Source organism: Salarias fasciatus, chromosome 22, assembly GCF_902148845.1.
Source record: "Salarias fasciatus chromosome 22, fSalaFa1.1, whole genome shotgun sequence".
In the NCBI taxonomy this organism is placed as follows: Eukaryota; Metazoa; Chordata; class Actinopteri; order Blenniiformes; family Blenniidae; genus Salarias; species Salarias fasciatus.
Genome location: NC_043765.1, coordinates 8,645,828 through 8,663,195, shown reverse-complemented (window position 1 = coordinate 8,663,195; position 17,368 = coordinate 8,645,828). Strand labels below are relative to the sequence as shown.

Here is a 17,368-nt window from a genome sequence, read left to right as displayed (position 1 = left end):
GACAATGAACAAAAACAAGGTTTTTCACATTTAACTGTTATTAGTCACCCTCCGTTGGGTCTGTCTGGCTGATGCATTACTGTAGTGTTGCTATCGCAGAAGAACTCAGCCAATTTATACACAAGACACAGTGCGCTGTAGCGCAATTGATGATTTTTTTCTATATATATTTTAACAAAGCTGTAAGCATCAGGTGGAAAAATAGCTCACCTGAATCTCATGTTGACGTCGTCCTCACTGCAGTCAGCTGTGTTTCAACTGGGAAAGACCTAAAACATGCAGGATTCCAGCCCTCGAGGACCGGAGTTCCAAACATCTGCACTAAAGAGACACCAGTTCAGAGGAGGAAGATGCTCTATATTTTCATTTTAAGTGGTTCTGATTTAAGTAAGCGGACACGCAAAATGCGACAAAAAATTTTCTGTTGTCACTTGAAAATATAGTCTAAAAGAGGCTTAAAGTTATAATCACTGATTTATTGCTAAATTTGTGATTTTTTCCAAGTCAATTAAACAAAAAACAAGATCTTTTTCATGAATCCATTCTTTATGATCGCCAATAATCTGTTGTTGTCCTTTAGTTAGCAGCTGTAATTTGCTCCGACAGTCTGTTCAGCTTCCAGAACTGCCATTGACCCTTGATCCTGCAGCTGTAAAAAACAAAACAAAAAAAAAAAAAGAGAGCCAGTTCCCAGCAAAACCTTTGAAAGAGGAAACCTTTTGTAGTGGAGGCAGCCGTTGTGTCATGTCCCACTTGGCTGCTGTACTTTGAAGACAAATAAACTCCCTTTAATGCGATGCTGCATCGGACGAAGAGACGCGGGAACGAGCGCCGTCATAAGTGCTGATGTTGCACCTGAGCTGGAATCCCGCAGCAGCATGCATCCAAAGTTCGCCTCCTCTCCACTTCTCCTTTGTGTCACTCACACTGATTCGTGCTGACTGAGCAAAGCCGACGAAGAACACCTCGCACGCCAAAGGATGATAAAAAGAAAATGTGAATATGAACCTCAACAAACCGAGGCAGCGCTCTGCACCCCGGAGAAAAGAGTTTCTGTTTTTATCCCAGGTTTTTTTTTATATATATATAAATGGCTTTGAGGGCTTCAGAGACCCAGATGTTGATTTTTATTTTATAGACGGAGATCAGAGCCACAGAAACTCTTCTGAACGTGCACTTTTTTTTTTATCTTGGCTTTAATGCGCTGCACATAACTTGACATCAGCTTCAAAAAACACATAAATTAAAAAGCACTACAATAACAGAAACTTCTCTAATACTGTAAATCATATGACTTTCTAGTGAATCTATTCAGATCATTTTAGTAAATATTATCTAATTGGTTCTTTAAGTGAATCAGGTTGTCTTAAGTTCTGTAGATTGCAGGTTCAATACCTCGTCTAACTCTGTATCGGTTTGAATTGGAACAGTGCTGGATCAGTGAAATCCATTTACTTTCATGCATAATTTCTGCTGTTAGTTATTTAATTAGTTAATCATTAATTGTGAGTGGCTTCATGAGCCAAACAAGAGCATGACAGTCACAAGAGATTGGCTTTCTTTTTTTAATTTGAGGGAAAATGTCATTTAAACATGTAAATAAATACTAAAAATAAAAAAAACACAATGTAAATAACATTTCAAACTGTGAGTGTACGTATGTGTTAGTTGAGAGATGAGTAGTACAAAAATAGGATGAATTAAAATGTACAAGTGTCGAATCAGTTTCATTATATCAATAACAACCTCAATGTTATTTTTATTGTTGATCTGCAATAATTAATGGAGATATGTTGCTGTATAAGGTAAAGGCTCGAACTCCTGCTTCACAATGACAATAGGCTCAGATGAATCTGAGTTTGTGTTTGTGTATGTGACGGACAGCTGACTTTTTCCACTCATGTTTTTTATACCTTTATTCAACTACAGTTGCCTAAAGCTAATATTTCACGAGAAGAACATGAAAATTCATCAGATTCAAAGTAACGATGTTCTCACTGAGGTGGGAGAGTCCCAACCACCTCTCCACTGTGCAAACCCCCAGTGGCATTAAATTACAACACACTACATTCCATCAAGTCGCTCCTACAAGTCATCATAAGTCCGACTGCCTTACTTAAGTACTCTTGAGAAGATTAATATTTAGAGATCCTCCTCCTTAGAGATCAATTAGATTCCACCTCCATCCAGCCTGGAAACACCCTCCGTCTCTCCGCTTTGCTTTTTTTTCCTTCATCACTTGTCGTCTCACAGGTTGGCTGACAAAGCGATTTCTCTGTGAGACGGAGGAAGTGAGCAGCTGTAGCTCTCATCACTCACGTCTGTCAGTCACAGAGAAACAGCCTCAGTAACTCTGAGCAACGCGCTGCTGTTTGCTCTTTATTCATGAGCTTCCAGTTCAAGTCCTGAGCGTCACTGAGATAATGTGCAATCCAAACCAAACGTGGAAGCTCCAAAATGAAATTAAATGCAAAATTGAAAAGACCAGAGCAAAGCAATTTATTTGTTTACCAAGCTGTTACATTTTTACCTCAGTATAAAAGAAGGGAAATTAAAACCCACAAAAAATCTCATATTCAATCATCGACTATTTGTAGATTGTGTTTCATGATTGACCCAAAAAAGCTTGAAATATAATTGAAAAAGAAGAGAAAAAGGTTTCCCTGTTGATTATAGGAGTTGTGCAGTTCACTTTTTCACAAAAAACATCCTCATACAGGCCAGACAGCATCATTCTCTGTGTGTGTGTGTGTGTGTGTGTGTGTGTGGTTTGAACTTGAGGACCTACATGAAAACTACACTGTTTCTGTGTAAACTGACATTGATTTCAAAACCTTTCTGAAATGAAATTCAAAGGTGCTGTGTTTTCATTTGGAGCACTGTCGTGTAAATGAGGCCGAACCCTCTAAAAAGTACAGATATTTATCTTCAGATGCGGTGAGTAATATAGAAAATGTCATCAAACTCACAGGAGGTAACGAAATCTGAGGAGAACAAATAATTAATGGCTTGCCGGTTGTTCCTTGGACACATTGAGAGCTTTGAGATTTGACTTCTTCTTCTGCATGTATTTGCCATGGGCGTCAAATACAAGAGAAAGAGTCAAAAGTTCAGACGGAGAACAGAAGCAGCTTGTTGGAATTGGAAAACAGTCGGTCGGTGTGTTTATTTGATCAGATGCCTCCTGTTTACCTGCTTTTGAAGGGTTTGCATCAAACTACCCCAGGTAATACCCTCTCCTCAGTGCTCTTTGGGCACAGATTGGATAAAGGAGATATTATTTATAAAGCCACAGAGAGGATTAGAGATTGAAGGGCCCTAAGCTCCCACTGCGGCGCAATGTAAAGCTACAGGATGCCGCTACACCGACACGATCGAGGTGAATGTGAGCGAATTGAATTGTCCCCAAAACACAACGAAACTGTCAAAAATCAAGGGAGGGAGATGTGAATTTCATTTCATGGTGTGTGTCTGCATGTCTTCCCCTTTCATTCGCCCTCCTTTCTTGGAGGCGTTTTGCTGCCGGGAGCAGGTGAGAGAGGAGACGGGTGAAATTCAGCCTGTCTGTCAGCTCTTTGTGGGGCACATTTCTCCCAAAGAGCCGATTTGCGCGCAGCCGACTGCCATGATTAACGTATTTACTGGGAGATAAAGGGGGAGAGAGCGAGGCGGCGAGCCGGACAGGGAGAGGGAGAAATCAAGCGGGCACTCATTGAAACTCGAATTAGATTACGGGAGTGAGCCGCACACGGAGTGAACATGCGTATTAGCGCCTATTGTGTGGAGAAGGGTCGATCGAGTTGAGCCCGCTCTAATTCAGCTGTCAGGGGACGTTTGAATTCCTACGTGACTGGTTTGGGGGAGTGAAACGTGGCACGCAGTCCCAGGCGTCGGAGTCAGATTTGTGTTTTGTTTGAGCAGATCTGACGTCTCGGTCAACACGTCCGAGTGGCGGTGGCCTAATCCACCAGGCAAAGCTCCATAAAGGAGTTTCCAGACGGCGTTAATTAACCCAGAGGTCGATTAATATTGTAAGCGTGAGCACTGGGAATTGGAACTTCCTTTGACTGAGATATCTTCAGAGCGCGGACAGTGGCGGGCTCCGAGTGTGTGTGTGTGTGTGTGTGTGTGTGTGTGTGTGTGTGTGTGTGTGTTCTCATTTTGAAGGTCCTCTGCGACCCGGTCATGCACATCTGTCTGCGTGAGTGTCTTTGTGCATACAGGGAACGGCCTGCTTTCCTTCCCACTGCCCCATTCTTTTTGATTAATGCATTAATAGCCGGCACTGAGAGACCCATTACACAGGAGCGCAGCGTGTGCATCGCATGCGACAGCTGTAATGTTTGTGTGCATTCCCCCACTTTCATCTCCCGTGTGATAGCGCACAGCTCTGCCCTCCGTGTCCCCGCCGCAGACGCCACGCCATTTCAAAGAGCTGCTCTCCGCTCCCGTTGCTCTCTCTAATTCCCCGCTTCTCTTTGCTATCTCAGAGCTTCTGCCGCAGATATCCTTTCCTCCGGTTTCTCCCGCCTAATGCTGTAATTTATAAGAAGTACATTCTGTGCTCACAGCGTGGAACCTCTGAAAAATGGTAAAACTGAAGCTCCATTCTGTGCTTACTTATAAAATGCATCATTTCACTTTTATTTTACGACGCATAGCAGACAATAAAGACACTGAAACTTTTTTCCATGCTCTCATGACTTCCCTCATGACCTTCCTGGGGTACTTATTTTAAGCTATGTGCAGATCAATACTAAAACATCAATTGCATTTCAGTTTTTGCTTTGTTTTTATGTTAAAATGCCAATATTTATATTGTAATTACCATATTTTACAGATGACCACTTTGTTTTTGTTGTTTTGCTGTTCTGTTATATTAAAAGGGAACTTATATGTCAAAATATACTGGAAAATACCATGTGGGGCCACTAGATGTCACTGTATGACAACACAGTACTGCTACAGTACCATAGGAAAAACCTGCATTATTGTCCTAATTTACTGGCAGGGTAAACAGAAAAAAACTACTCTGTAGAATTTAGATTAAATGGTAAAACTCTGTTCCTGAAAACAGGAACCTTTTCATAACCTTTTTGTTTCACATTTTCTCTTCCAGATGAAATCGACATGTTGGAGCGTCTCTGGTTGTCGGGAATCTGCCACAATGATAAAATTGAGGTATGGTCGCCTCACATTTTCTCTGTCAGCCAGATAAACATTCATTCATCATACTTACTTCACAATTATTGCAGTATTCGGTGAGGTGCCATTTTGGCCACTTAGAAAAGCAAACAATGCCGTCCTGTGAACATTTCTCATCACAGCTCAACTCTGGAAGTCATTATTATTTCTGAATGGTCAATAAAAGGCTAAAATAGATTCATACAAAACAATTGAGTACAAACGCACAAGTGATGATGAGCTGATTCTCTACCTCCACCACAGTGGAAAAAACAAAACAAAACAGATCTAGGGTGCATCTCATTCTGCAGCCTTATTAAAGACAAGAGAAGATGTCCACCACCTTGTAAAGAAGCTCAAACTCCACCAGAATCACTTCATCACACTTTTTAGGACGTCTGTGGGACACTTTAAGATCCTTCTGGGGACCGGTGTTGACCCTGTAAACTGACGGGGGAGCTAAGACCAACTTCAGAGGACCTGAGAGCTCTCGCATGCTCATATGATAAAAGCAAACCTCGTAAACACAGTCAGACCATCAAGAGTTTTAAAACCCCTTAAAATGTATCACAAAACTGAGAATAACCTTCATTGTGTCCAAACTCTTACAGCTAATAACAACAAAGTTATGAATCAATCAAAGAGTTCAATTCATCCATTTATTCTCATTTCAAAGTTATTAGGGGTGTGTGTGTGTGTGTGTGTGTGTGTGTGTGTGTGTGTGTGTGTGTGTGTGTGTGTGTGTGTGTGTGTGTGTGTGTGTGTGTGTGTGTGTGTGTGTGTGTGTGTGTGTGTGTGTGTGTCCGTCCGTCCGTCCGTCCGTCCCAGCTACTCATTATGAGCTTGAACCTGTCTGGTTAATTTGATGCTGTGCGACAATGTGGAAAATATATCCAGGCACACAGCTAATTAAAAGAAAACAAACTACAGATAAGTTGGGTCTGAATGCTTTCACAGGAACCCAAACCTCTGATATGGGGCATTAATAACTATTGATTCACTCTGAGTTCGGCCTGGCTCAAGACGACAAAGAGAGACAGTTTTGAAAATGAAAAAAAAAAAAAAAACTGCCTGAAAACCTCTTTGTCTGACATAAAATAGATTTTTTTTTTCCTTTTTCACAAGTGACTGACAAGTTTTGTTCTTTGTGGTACTCTTTTGAGTGTATTGGCCGTGAAATATCACAGATGGGCGCTCCAACATCCAGTGACAGCAGCAAGGGAGCCTCATTCACACTGTTGGTTGTAATTAACTTTTTATCTGCTGTCTGGGAGACAAATTGCCCCTCATTAGTAATAAATACACTCTCCTGTCTAATCTCTGTCCCTATTATTATGTTTCCTTTTACCTCTTTTTACCTTCTGCTCCCATTCATTTGATCCTTTGTTCCCTTTTTTATCTTGCGCTGCCTCAGGTGATGAGCAGTAAGCTGGACATCGACAACATGGCGGGAGTCTTCTACATGCTGCTGGTGGCCATGGGGCTCAGCCTGCTGGTGTTCGCCTGGGAGCACCTGGTCTACTGGAAGCTGCGGCACTGCGTCAAGCGATCCGGTGGGATGGACTTCCTCCTGGCTCTCAGCAGGGTGAGACATCAATCATTCACTCTCATGAGGACTTGTGTCCACATAGCATTTTCTTTTTTTCTTTCTTGAGCGCAAGCATCTTTTTACAGCTGGAGCGTCTTCTGCCGCCATGACAGAAATTTAGCAGGATTTGTGTTGATTGATCTGATCCTCTGTTGATGGATACCAATCATGCAGATGGAGCATCTCAAGTGTTCTGGAGAGGAATTCACCAGACTTGAGGACAATGCCGAGGCTTTATTACAGACAAAATGTAGATATATCTCAGAGAATTGAGAGAGAGCAGTGCAGTGATACACAGAGGACTCACTATCACAGTTCTGAGGAGCTAATCTTTGGAGAACATCGTCATGAAAAGATCCAGAGCAGACCAAATAAGTGGAATTCAGATAAGGATGTGTCTGGACTGTGTGCAGATGCTTTGTCTGTATTAGAAACACGAGGAGCTTGTTTCTTAGGGATATATTATTGAATGTCTGCAGACTGAACGATTTCTCTCAGTGTCACAAAATGAAGCAAACTGTCCTTCATGTCATAAACGTGTAAAGAAGACTTCAGACAAGCCCGCCTAGGATCTGCATTGGAGAGTCACAGTGGTCCTTGAACTTGTGTTAAACTAATAACTTAGAGTTCTCTATCCAACTCCCTAAAATTTCCATCAAGATCCACAGTGTAAAATCTGCCAAAGCCTACCAAACATCTATAGTAATCCAAAATATGAATTTGATGAAATGCTTGCTTTCGAGTGCAATTTTTTGTTTTTTCCTTTCAGTGCACTTTAGCATAGTAGTACCAGCAGGGTTGTTATTTCTGCTTCTGCTTGACCTGGTGGACAACTAACTGGTCAAACACTCCCCTGGTCTGATGGTTCCTTCCACTCCCTGTTCTTGGATCCCTTCCTCTTTCTGTTTTTCTCAGGATGTGTCATTAGAAGAGACACTGTCAGCAGGGAGCAGTTCCCACACATTCCATATGTCTTCCCTGCTTGTTATTGTCTCAGTTGTCTTCACCATTATCTTCATCACCAACAGTACTGGCAGTTCCTGCGGCAGTGAAACCAGCCCGAGACGTGCTCGCAGTGGCATGTTGGTCACAGGGCCGATTACAACAAAATCTCACTTAAATTGTCCTTTTATTCATTGATTCGCTCAACATTACACAGTGTGACATCAGTTCAGACACAGACTCGAAGCAGGGACCCTTCCTGCCTGCTAACCGCTACACACCTGTCATCGGTTCTACCAGGAATCCAAGAAAACAAAGACATCAAACTCTTCCGAACAAATGTGTTTTAGCATCTTAATTCAGTGGGAAAGAGCAGATCACGCTGATGGAGGACCGCTGAGGAGAACCAATCAGTGAAGGAGGCTGCTGATTCTTAATACAGCGCTTGAAGGAGCGCTGATAAATGATTTATGCAGGAGCAGATGTTATGATACCGTGAAAAGGTGCAGAAACCTTGAGATCTCATGTTACTTCTCTGCACTATATTCATGTACAAATGATTTCCATCACTCAACTGATTGCAGCTGAATGGTTGTTTTTTTTATTCAGGTCAACAGAGCTTTCAGTAGAAGGAAGGTTAATGAACACTTTACTGATATGGACTGCACAAAAACTGGCTGCTGTTCTTCAGTGTGATTCTCGGTGGCGCCCAGTGGAAGCCACGGAGAGGAGCATCTGAAGGTTTGGCATCGTTCGAGAGTGATCACTTGGCTGTTGCACAGCTATTTTGCTCTTGTGCCAATGCAGTTTCAGTAGGTTCACCGTGAGGTCATAAAATATTTACTGCAAACGCAGCGGCAAAAAGAAAGAGCTGCAGAGGAAATGAGAGAAAACAAGAGAAAATAGAAAATGGTGGAAAAACGGCTTAGAAATGACGAGAAAGATGAGACAGGAAGTTGAAAAGGAGGGTGAATCACTTGTGGAAGCTGGAGAGAGAATGATGAAGTGATTGGGGAGGCACAGTGAGGAGCAGTGAGGAGGTGAAGTGAGGTGGGGCCTTCTCAGATAATAAGGGAGCAGAGTCGACACGGGAGACACTCGGAGCTTTGGATGACAGAGGTAGTGGAGTATGGCAGGCCTCTGGGGGCGGCCAAGGGGAGGCGGAGGAGGGAAGGAAATCGGAAGGGACAGAGACGAGGAGGGAGGAGAGGGAGGGAGAAACTGCTGGAGCGAGAACCAGGCTTCACCGAGCACCGCAGAGATATTCTGGACGCCGCCGCCATGTTTGCCATACATCGGTCATGAGGGTCAACAAAGAAGTGGTGATATATTTCCTCCTCTTGCAATACAAATGATGAGAAAATGAATCACCTGTGCAGAGTGGAAGGGCATTTTAATTGCACCATAAAGCACCAGGAACATTAGAGCTGTTATTTCTGAGATTAGGCCTCCAGCATATTGACAAGTCAAACTAAATCAAGGCTTTTAACTCAGAAAACTACAGACTCATTCCTTTTGCACAGCGAGTCATTCCTCATCCCGCATTGGTTAAAGAGACAATCATTGGATTCCTGTGGAAGCAATAAGCCACACAATAAAATACAGCATGCTTGTACATGAGCTCTGTTGTGCTGCAGAAAGAGAACATTTCAGGTCTGGTAATTATAAATTACATCCACTCGTTTCAAATGTTGCCTCGCATGCACAAAGAGGACACAGCATCGAAGACGCTAAGTCAGGGAGATTCCGGGGTTTTAGACCCTGTTGATGAAGACAAGGAATCACAGCAGGCTTGTGAGGAAACCGCAAGAGTCTGCTATTCGTGCTTTGTGCAATAATCTTTTCATATATCGACCATTTTATAAAGTATAGTACATCTTGCTTGTTGCATAGCAGAATTTTCTCAGTGCTTTTGGTGGTGCAGATTCAACTAAGTTCTGGAAACATTTCTGGGTTTTTTTTCTATGATAGCATCATACAGCTGCTGCAGATCTGTGAGCTTAATATGCATGATGTGAATCTTCACCATGTCTACGCTCTATTAAATTGAAATGTGGCGACTGGTAGAGCCGTTGGAGTACAGCGAACTACTGTAACTCATCTCCCTAATCAAGAAATCATTTTCAGATCATTTGAGTTTTGTGACATGGTGTGTTATCCTGCTGGAAGTCGTCATCAGAAGATAGCACGCTGTGTTCATAAAGCGACACGATCAGCAACTCCAGCCTCGCGTTCCTGTTTTCGCCGACAGCAGTGAAAAAATGCTTTTGTCTTCTGCTGCTGCAGAACACCAGCTTCCAGGTTCTGTGGGTTCTGTGCTCATAGCCGCTCTTTTGCATAGTTTGACTAATTTTTTGAAGCTACTGATCCTTCGTATAATTTTCAACCAGTTTCTCTCCTTTTTTTTAGACCATTCACTAGACACTGCACAGCTGGTTGTGTGTGAAAATCCCAGCAGATCAACAGTTTGTGCAATACTCCAACCAGCCCATCTTTCACCCTAATCCCCTTACTGCTCCTTTCTCGTGGTAATTTTGAGCAATTCATCATAGCAACCTGTGATGTTTAATTTTTTTAAATCTGTAAGTACCAACAGTCCAGCTCCCAATGTTGTCCACCTTGCAGTCTTTTTCAGACTTGATTTAGGTTGTTATGAATGTTTTCCAACCTGCTGAATCCACATTTAATGGCCTTTAATTCCTTTTTGAACACGCCATGGTTGTCACATTCAATCCGTCCAGTTGGAGATCTTCTGCTCTTGTGTCTGTGCTGATCCAAGACTGATGAGGTGTCCTTTGACTGAGCTCTCTCGTTATTTATATTGGACATCTGGGTGAAAATGCTCTCTGTTCTGTGTCGTCTCTGATATCCACACAGACACTCCCTGTTTTTTGGGTTTTTTTTTTTTTTGCAGTTTCTTTATGGCGTTTCATAACTCCTGTGAAATCCAGATTTTTTTTTGAGAGAGAGAATGTTATCTGTGGAATTCCTCCTTCCGAGATTAAAAACATCAGCTTGGTGCAAACCACCCCCACCCCACGACCAGTTAGCATCTGTCTCGCAGCTATATGCTGTGCTTGCTTTAAAGTCCCCGCAGCTGGTCCCTGTGACTCGCTTTAACCCAATCAGTGACTCACCCAAGTTTCAATTTCACACTGTGCTGCGCTGCCCGTGCTCTGGGGACTGTGATAGCACTTCTGCCACTGGGGCGGCTGATTCATGTGTCCGGAAGGGCCATTATTACAGTCCCTCCATCAGATCGGTGTCTCGGTGGGGAACAGAGATCTACAAGAAGCCCCACGCATTTTGTCATTAAGATGTGACAGATATCGGAGGATTGTATGAATCATTTTCACATGTGAGGAATAATAGAAGTTTTGTGATTTACATGGCCCATCTCAGTTTTGCTAATTGAGTCCAGTCTATCTATACCGAGGTGTAAATACACAGAGGTAGAAGGTAGAGAGAGCGAGACTCCTGACACAATCAACTGCATGGGGCCTGAAATTTAAAAATATGTCATGAGATGCTCGTAATTTACACATATCTCATACTTCTTTTTTTTATTTCATGTTTTATTCATGTCGAGCTTTGTTGAATGCTGCGGCTGCCGAGATGGAAAAAGCCAGACTGGTGATTTAAAGTGCTCTCGCCACTTTTTGAGGAGTTCATTAAAGCCAGAGTGAGAGCAGGCCTATTTAGACTCAAGTGGCAGAAAATAACAGCAGCGACATGCAAGGAAAAGAGCAGCCTCTAAGCGAACACGCCATAGTCACATTCAGCTTCACTCAATCGCAGGAAAAATAAAAATTTCAGATAATTCAGCCTTTTTTCATGAGGAAAACTATAGTTCCCACTGTGTGTTTACCATCAAGATATGTGATGACTAATGCAAACTCTTTACTTCTTTACAACAAAAATAGATGATTCAAACCGTTTCTGATCATTTTTAAGCCATTTTGCACAATTAAGTTTTGCTACTTTTGTTATCCTACACCGTTTTGACTCTGCTTTTAAAGCTGTACTCCCCTTGCACATGTTGCTACAAGTATTTTTTGTCTGTTTTTTAGTTTTTCCTCTCTTCTTTTTAGTCCTGTTGGAACTGTGTTAGATCTTCGTTTGCCAAAATCCCTGTTTGGGTTTATAGTGTAACAACTGACATTCTGAGAAGCCTGGTAAACTTGGTCGAAACTTTTTTGTTTTGCTGCTGTTGTTGTTTTTTTAACAAACACTCATTAATATTTAATGGTCGGCACTGTGTTTTCTGCTTTTAAAGGAGATGTGGTGGCACAGAGAACTTTAGATAAGATGACACCACCAACAGCAAAATCCTAGAATGTTCGGAGAAAATAAAGATCCCTTCAGTCACTGTGTGAAACGTGTCCAGCCCGTGAAGCTACAGAGTCTGTTTATGCAATGTGCTGAGTAACGATAAAGGATTATGTAGCTGTGAAAGGTTGTAGCTAAGACCAATGCAGAGTCTTTTTTGACACAGCTACCTGTCACAGTGTTACAAGACAACCTAAGATATTTATAGCAGGGTCTTAACAGACTGTCTTCGTAACAGAATTAATCTTATTATGTTGCATCTTTGCAGGTACTAAATAAAAAGCAGTGAAGACAGTTTTGCCACTTCTTCGGAATCAGGAGATTTATGGCTGATTTGAAACACCGTATTTTAATTTAATCTACTGTCTGCCAAATAAAGAAGACTGTATTTCAAATGAATATTGTTCATTTGTTATGATCACGTCTGTTGAAAGAAAACATTTGGAATATATTTCAAATTGTTAGAGTGACATACTAACCTGCCTGTGCCGATATATCAGTTTTTCCAAACATGGATTCCATGTGTTTGCAGAGATATTTATCAATAACAGCTCTATGGACTTTCACCGTATCTCACTCTGACACACACACACACGCACACACACACTCTTTCTCCTTATCATACCTGGCAGCCTTGCTGGTCTAATTACAATCTCTCTGCTATCTCTTCACCCAGGGGATGTACAGTTGCTGCCAGTTTGAAGATGAGACAACACCGGGAGGGAGCAAGACCTCTTTACCCCAGTACCACACCGTGACCACCATGCCTACAGTTGCTCAGCAGCACCTCGTTACAGCAACAGTAAACAACACCACAGCCATTGCTATGGTGCAGCAGCAACCGCAGCAGAAGCACCATCAACAGCAACAGGGGCAGACTTATACCACTATGCTACCAGGATCACCACCGACTACAGGACATTCAGCGATGGCTTTGGGTCCTTCAAACAGCCCCCTATTGGAAGGCCCCATGCCGTGTTCCACTTTCTTGCCTCGCCACGACCGCAGACTGGCAGTGGTTGATCGTTGGAACAGACCAAAGCCAGAGAAAGTTCTGAGCACAGGCAGTGGTGGAGTAGGTGTTGGAGGTATTGCAGGAGGAATCACCGACATACAGGCCCAGCAGCAGTATCAGCAGAATCTCGGACAACACTGGAGCCTGCAAGGAGGTGTTACAGGTGGAGCAGGGGTTGTAGGAGACACCGGACTCGATGAATATAAGCGCTATTATGGTCCTATAGATCCAGAGGGGCTTGGGGCAAACTCAGATCAGCAAGTAGGGGTCCCCCAGCAAACTCCCAAAGTCAATCCCCGAAGCTCCAAAGCTTCAGGCATGCCACGACTGCCTCCAAAAGGCCCACCACAAGGCCCAGGACACTTAATCTCCAAGCCTCCTCCCCCACTCCCATCGTCTCCACGAAGGCCTCCCTTCTGGCGACGCGGAAGCCTAGGTCAAGCAAGGAGAAAGAGCTCAGGAGGGCCTTTGTACGAGAATATACTCCCTCTGGGGCGGCGAGGAGGTGGGAGATATGGTGCAAGTGATGGGGTTGGAAGGAGAGGGCGTCGGCCACCTCCACCTCCACCTCTTCCTGTACCACTTTCTTCCCCAACGCATACCCCGACAACTCCGTCCTCTCCTTGTCGTTTCTACTCCTCCTGTTCCAGTGCCTCGTCCTCATCTTCCTCCTCCACATCCTCTTCATCATCTTCCTCATCTTCTGTGTCGCTTTCTCGGTCAAATTCTCCCTCCTCGTGCTCCAGTGATAGCTCCTACAACTCCTCCCTCAGTTTCCGTTATCGAGCAGGTGATCGGGATTTTACGGTGGATGACGAATATGACTCCGACCTCCTGACGGAGGAGTCCAGCCTTCTCCTGGGGTCACGTCGGAAGATTCGCTCACGCCGAATGTCATCGCGCTCGCTGCCATGCAGCCCACCACCTCCACCAATCCCCCCACGGAAACCACGTCCCCAGAGAGAATATGGCAGAGAGAGGACTGGCAGCCAGCTGGCCCAGTTGCAGGAGTGGTGGGCGTCATGGGGAGACCGAGAGCGAGGGAGGAGTGGAGCAACAACCCGAGGAGACGGAGCTGTGGGTAGAGAAGAAAAGAGACACCACAAAGAGAGGGAGCGAGAGAGGAAGAGGAGAAAGAAGGGCCGGAAGAAAAAAAAGAGGGAAGAGCGGGAAAGAGAAAGAGAACGCAAGCGACGCAAAGCAAAAAAGAAAAGAAAAAAAGATGATAAAATGAGGAAAAGAGAACGGAAGAGGTCAGAACAGGAAGGAGCAGAGCCTGATAAAAGGGAAGAACTTAAAGCAGGGACACCAGATTACCCATCATACCCACCATTGAGGCGAGAGTCCTTTCGTAAAAAGAGTGAGAGCTCGATCAGAAGCTACGGATGGAACATCCCGGGTGAAGATGAAAGGAAGGAAAGAGATGAGAAAGAAAGAGATGATGGAGAAGACAGCAGAGGAAAAGAAAGACACCACAGACGGAGGAACAGCAAGCACTACCACAGCTCCAGCAGTAAGCCTTCTACATCAGTCAAGTTCTGGGGAGGGGGTAACCCATCCTCTGATGCTATCCCGTCTGCCTTTCTGCCCTTGTTGCCTGCATCCTCCAAACGGAGGAAGAGTAAAAGTTCAGACAGAGACGCTGTGGGAATGGAAGGAGAGCGGAGGCCATTGTTGGGACGGAACGAAAGAAGTGAGATGCATTCCAAGGAGGGGTTGTCCTTTCATGAATGGGAGTCTGAAGTAGAGGATGAAGATGATTCTGACCAGGAAAGAAGGAAAACAGAGCGTGGCAAAAGGCGTGGAGGAGGAAGGACAATGTCCGATGAGGAGCGAGAGCGTGATAAGGTGGTTGGGATTTATTCAGACGATGATGGCTCTTCGGGGGAGTTTGGGAAGTTCGAGAGATACTGGGAAGACCACGAAGGCAGGGCAGTGGGAGGAATTGGAGGAGGAGGTTGGTTCTTCAGCACTTATCCATCAAGGGATAAAGCAGGAAGCATCAACAGCAGAGATGACCTCTTTCTGGAGCGAGGAGAGAGGTGGGGAACAGCTGAAAGTGGGTGGGGGTCAAGTGCAGGTGGAGGTGGTGGAGGGGATGGAGCAGAAAGAAGTTGGGGATCAGGTTCACACTGGCCTGCACCTCCTCTCACACCACCACCTCCACGACGATACTGGTCAGTGGACAAGCTCCACATACAGGATGAGAAGAAGAGTAAACGTAAATCAAAGGATAAAGGGAGAGCGCACACAGCTTGCTCCTCCTGTCATTCCCCACGACACCACCAACAGTCTCATTTGTCCAAATGGGCCCGTGCAACATCACGTAGCCAGGAAGAGCTGTTCCACCACTGCCAGAGTTTTGGTGGTCCCTTTAAGCCGAAACATGACTCCTCATCCTCATCCAAACCCGATCGATCACAGAATCCATCCAAATCTGGCAGCCAGTCAAACCTCAGCATTCAACAGCGGACACAGAGATCTGACAGGGATCGAGATCGAGGAAGACAGCCGTCCCCACCTTCGAGCCTCATACCAAACATGCCACCGTCACTCCCTGCCCTTCCAGCTCCCCCGTCTTCATCACACTCAATCCATGCTCCTCCCCCTACCTCGTCCTCGTCAGTATCTTCTCCCTCCGTGGTCTCATCTGCACCTGGGGCACCCCAGGCCTCCTCCATGGCTTCGGCAAGTGCCAAACTGCAGTACCAGAGATTGCGCTCTGTACCCCAACCCCAGCGGTTTCCTCAGTCTCCTCACTTACCACTCAAAGCCAAGAGCCTTTGCTCACGAAGGGGCTCAGCCCATTTCTCCAGTGTGGAGAGCGAGGTCTGAAGTTCAACAAGGTATCAAAGTCATAAGAGAGTCCTGCAAGGCTGGAGCCGAGCAGGTATCAGGATCCGAATCTGCCCTGGCAGCAAACATAGCTGCACAGCCAAGTCAGTACAGCATACGCACTGAGCCCTTTCCTAAAGTTCTGCACAAACAAACCAGAAAGCCAAACGAACCCACTGGGGACGGTCAAAGGAAAACAGGAGCAATCTTATGTTTACTGTTGTTTCCTTTTATTCCTCTCAGTATGTGAAAGACTACAACCACACTGACAACTTGGTATTCTGAACTGAGTTAACCAATACAATAGAATAAATCGGACATCAAAAGTCATACAACTAAAGGAAACTCCTTTGCTATAGAAAGTAAAGGGCTTTGGATGTTGAAGCAGAGCAGTAGTTTGTATTCAGAGGATTCTTAATGCTTACTGAGAGCTCAGGAACTTTATAGTACTGTATGCCTGCTGCTCTCGGAAGCCTTTAACACAGAACAATGTTCCTTTTTTTTTTCCTCTCTCTCTTAAAAAAAAGTCGCTTACGCCTATTTTCCTTTTTCCTTAACAAACTGTTTACACCCCCGCAGAACTGTGACACCCACCCAAGGCACCTTAGTTGTGTCTGATCAATACCTTGTTTGGTAAGAGAGGAAGGTGATAACCACCTTGTCTTCTCTGATATCCATTTTATTTTGCTTTTGTTCCCATCTTTTACCCCTTTTCACTTCCTTAGCCCTATAAATTCTTTATTTCTCTTTCTATTTTTCTACTACTATCCCATCTTCATGTCTTATCTATTTCTCATCTCTCTTGTCATCTCCTGTCCTGCCCTCTTGGCTCCTCTCCTTGATGTGATTATTCTGTGTGTCTGTGCTTTTCTGTGTTTGTATTCTTGACAACAGGGTAAGTCAGCTGTGACTGATATTCTACTGGCTTAATGAAAAGCTGAGTGCCAAACTTAAGTCAAGCTCCACATCAAGTTGTATAATGTTAAGCAGCTGTGTTTGCTTTTATCTTGCTGAATAGTCCATCTTCTGCAAAACATGTGCACATGCTAATACACACACTCACACACAGGTACATGCAAGAGGACATGCACCTGAAGAAGTCACTTCATCGGTTTTTTTTTTTTGTTTTTTGTTTTTTTCTCAAGCAATACATTCGTCACCTGTTCATGTTGAAGCTTTATATGTTCAAGTCCTTACTTTACTTCTGTGTTGTAGTTGTTGTTATTAATGGTGTTGCTGTATATCAAGAAGTTTAATACAATGTGAGCACTGTGCCATACTCCTCAAACTTGGGTGCGCATAAAGTGTTTCTCTCAACTACCTAACTAAGACGATGGAGGCCGTGTCTGTTCCCTCCCTGCATTTGACTGAATGTAAAGTCAGCCACCGACCAGTGTGCTGCAACACCAATTAAGACACTTGAAGATGGGAATTTGTAGCATTTCTGATGGTTAGCATGTGCAATCAAGAAATTT

At 44.1% G+C, this 17,368-nt stretch overlaps 1 protein-coding gene and 1 long non-coding RNA gene across 2 annotated transcripts in view; one reads left to right on the top strand and one right to left on the bottom strand.

The window, feature by feature from the left end:
* Window positions 1-16,402, top strand: part of grin2da (glutamate receptor, ionotropic, N-methyl D-aspartate 2D, a) — a 141,677-nt gene extending 125,275 nt beyond the window's left edge. The window contains exons 16-18 of the mRNA XM_030119989.1: window positions 5,120-5,181; window positions 6,599-6,769; window positions 12,720-16,402. Of these exons, the coding sequence (XP_029975849.1) occupies window positions 5,120-5,181; window positions 6,599-6,769; window positions 12,720-15,893 (3,407 nt within the window). The 3' untranslated portion in view covers window positions 15,894-16,402. The remainder of the gene's footprint in view (window positions 1-5,119; window positions 5,182-6,598; window positions 6,770-12,719) is intronic.
* Window positions 40-17,142, bottom strand: LOC115409028 (uncharacterized). Its single transcript, XR_003933878.1, has 3 exons — window positions 17,054-17,142; window positions 12,348-12,349; window positions 40-49 (listed from the first exon to the last, which is right to left on the bottom strand). It is a non-coding gene; the product is annotated as an uncharacterized LOC115409028 (long non-coding RNA).
* Between the last annotated feature and the right edge of the window lie 226 nt (window positions 17,143-17,368).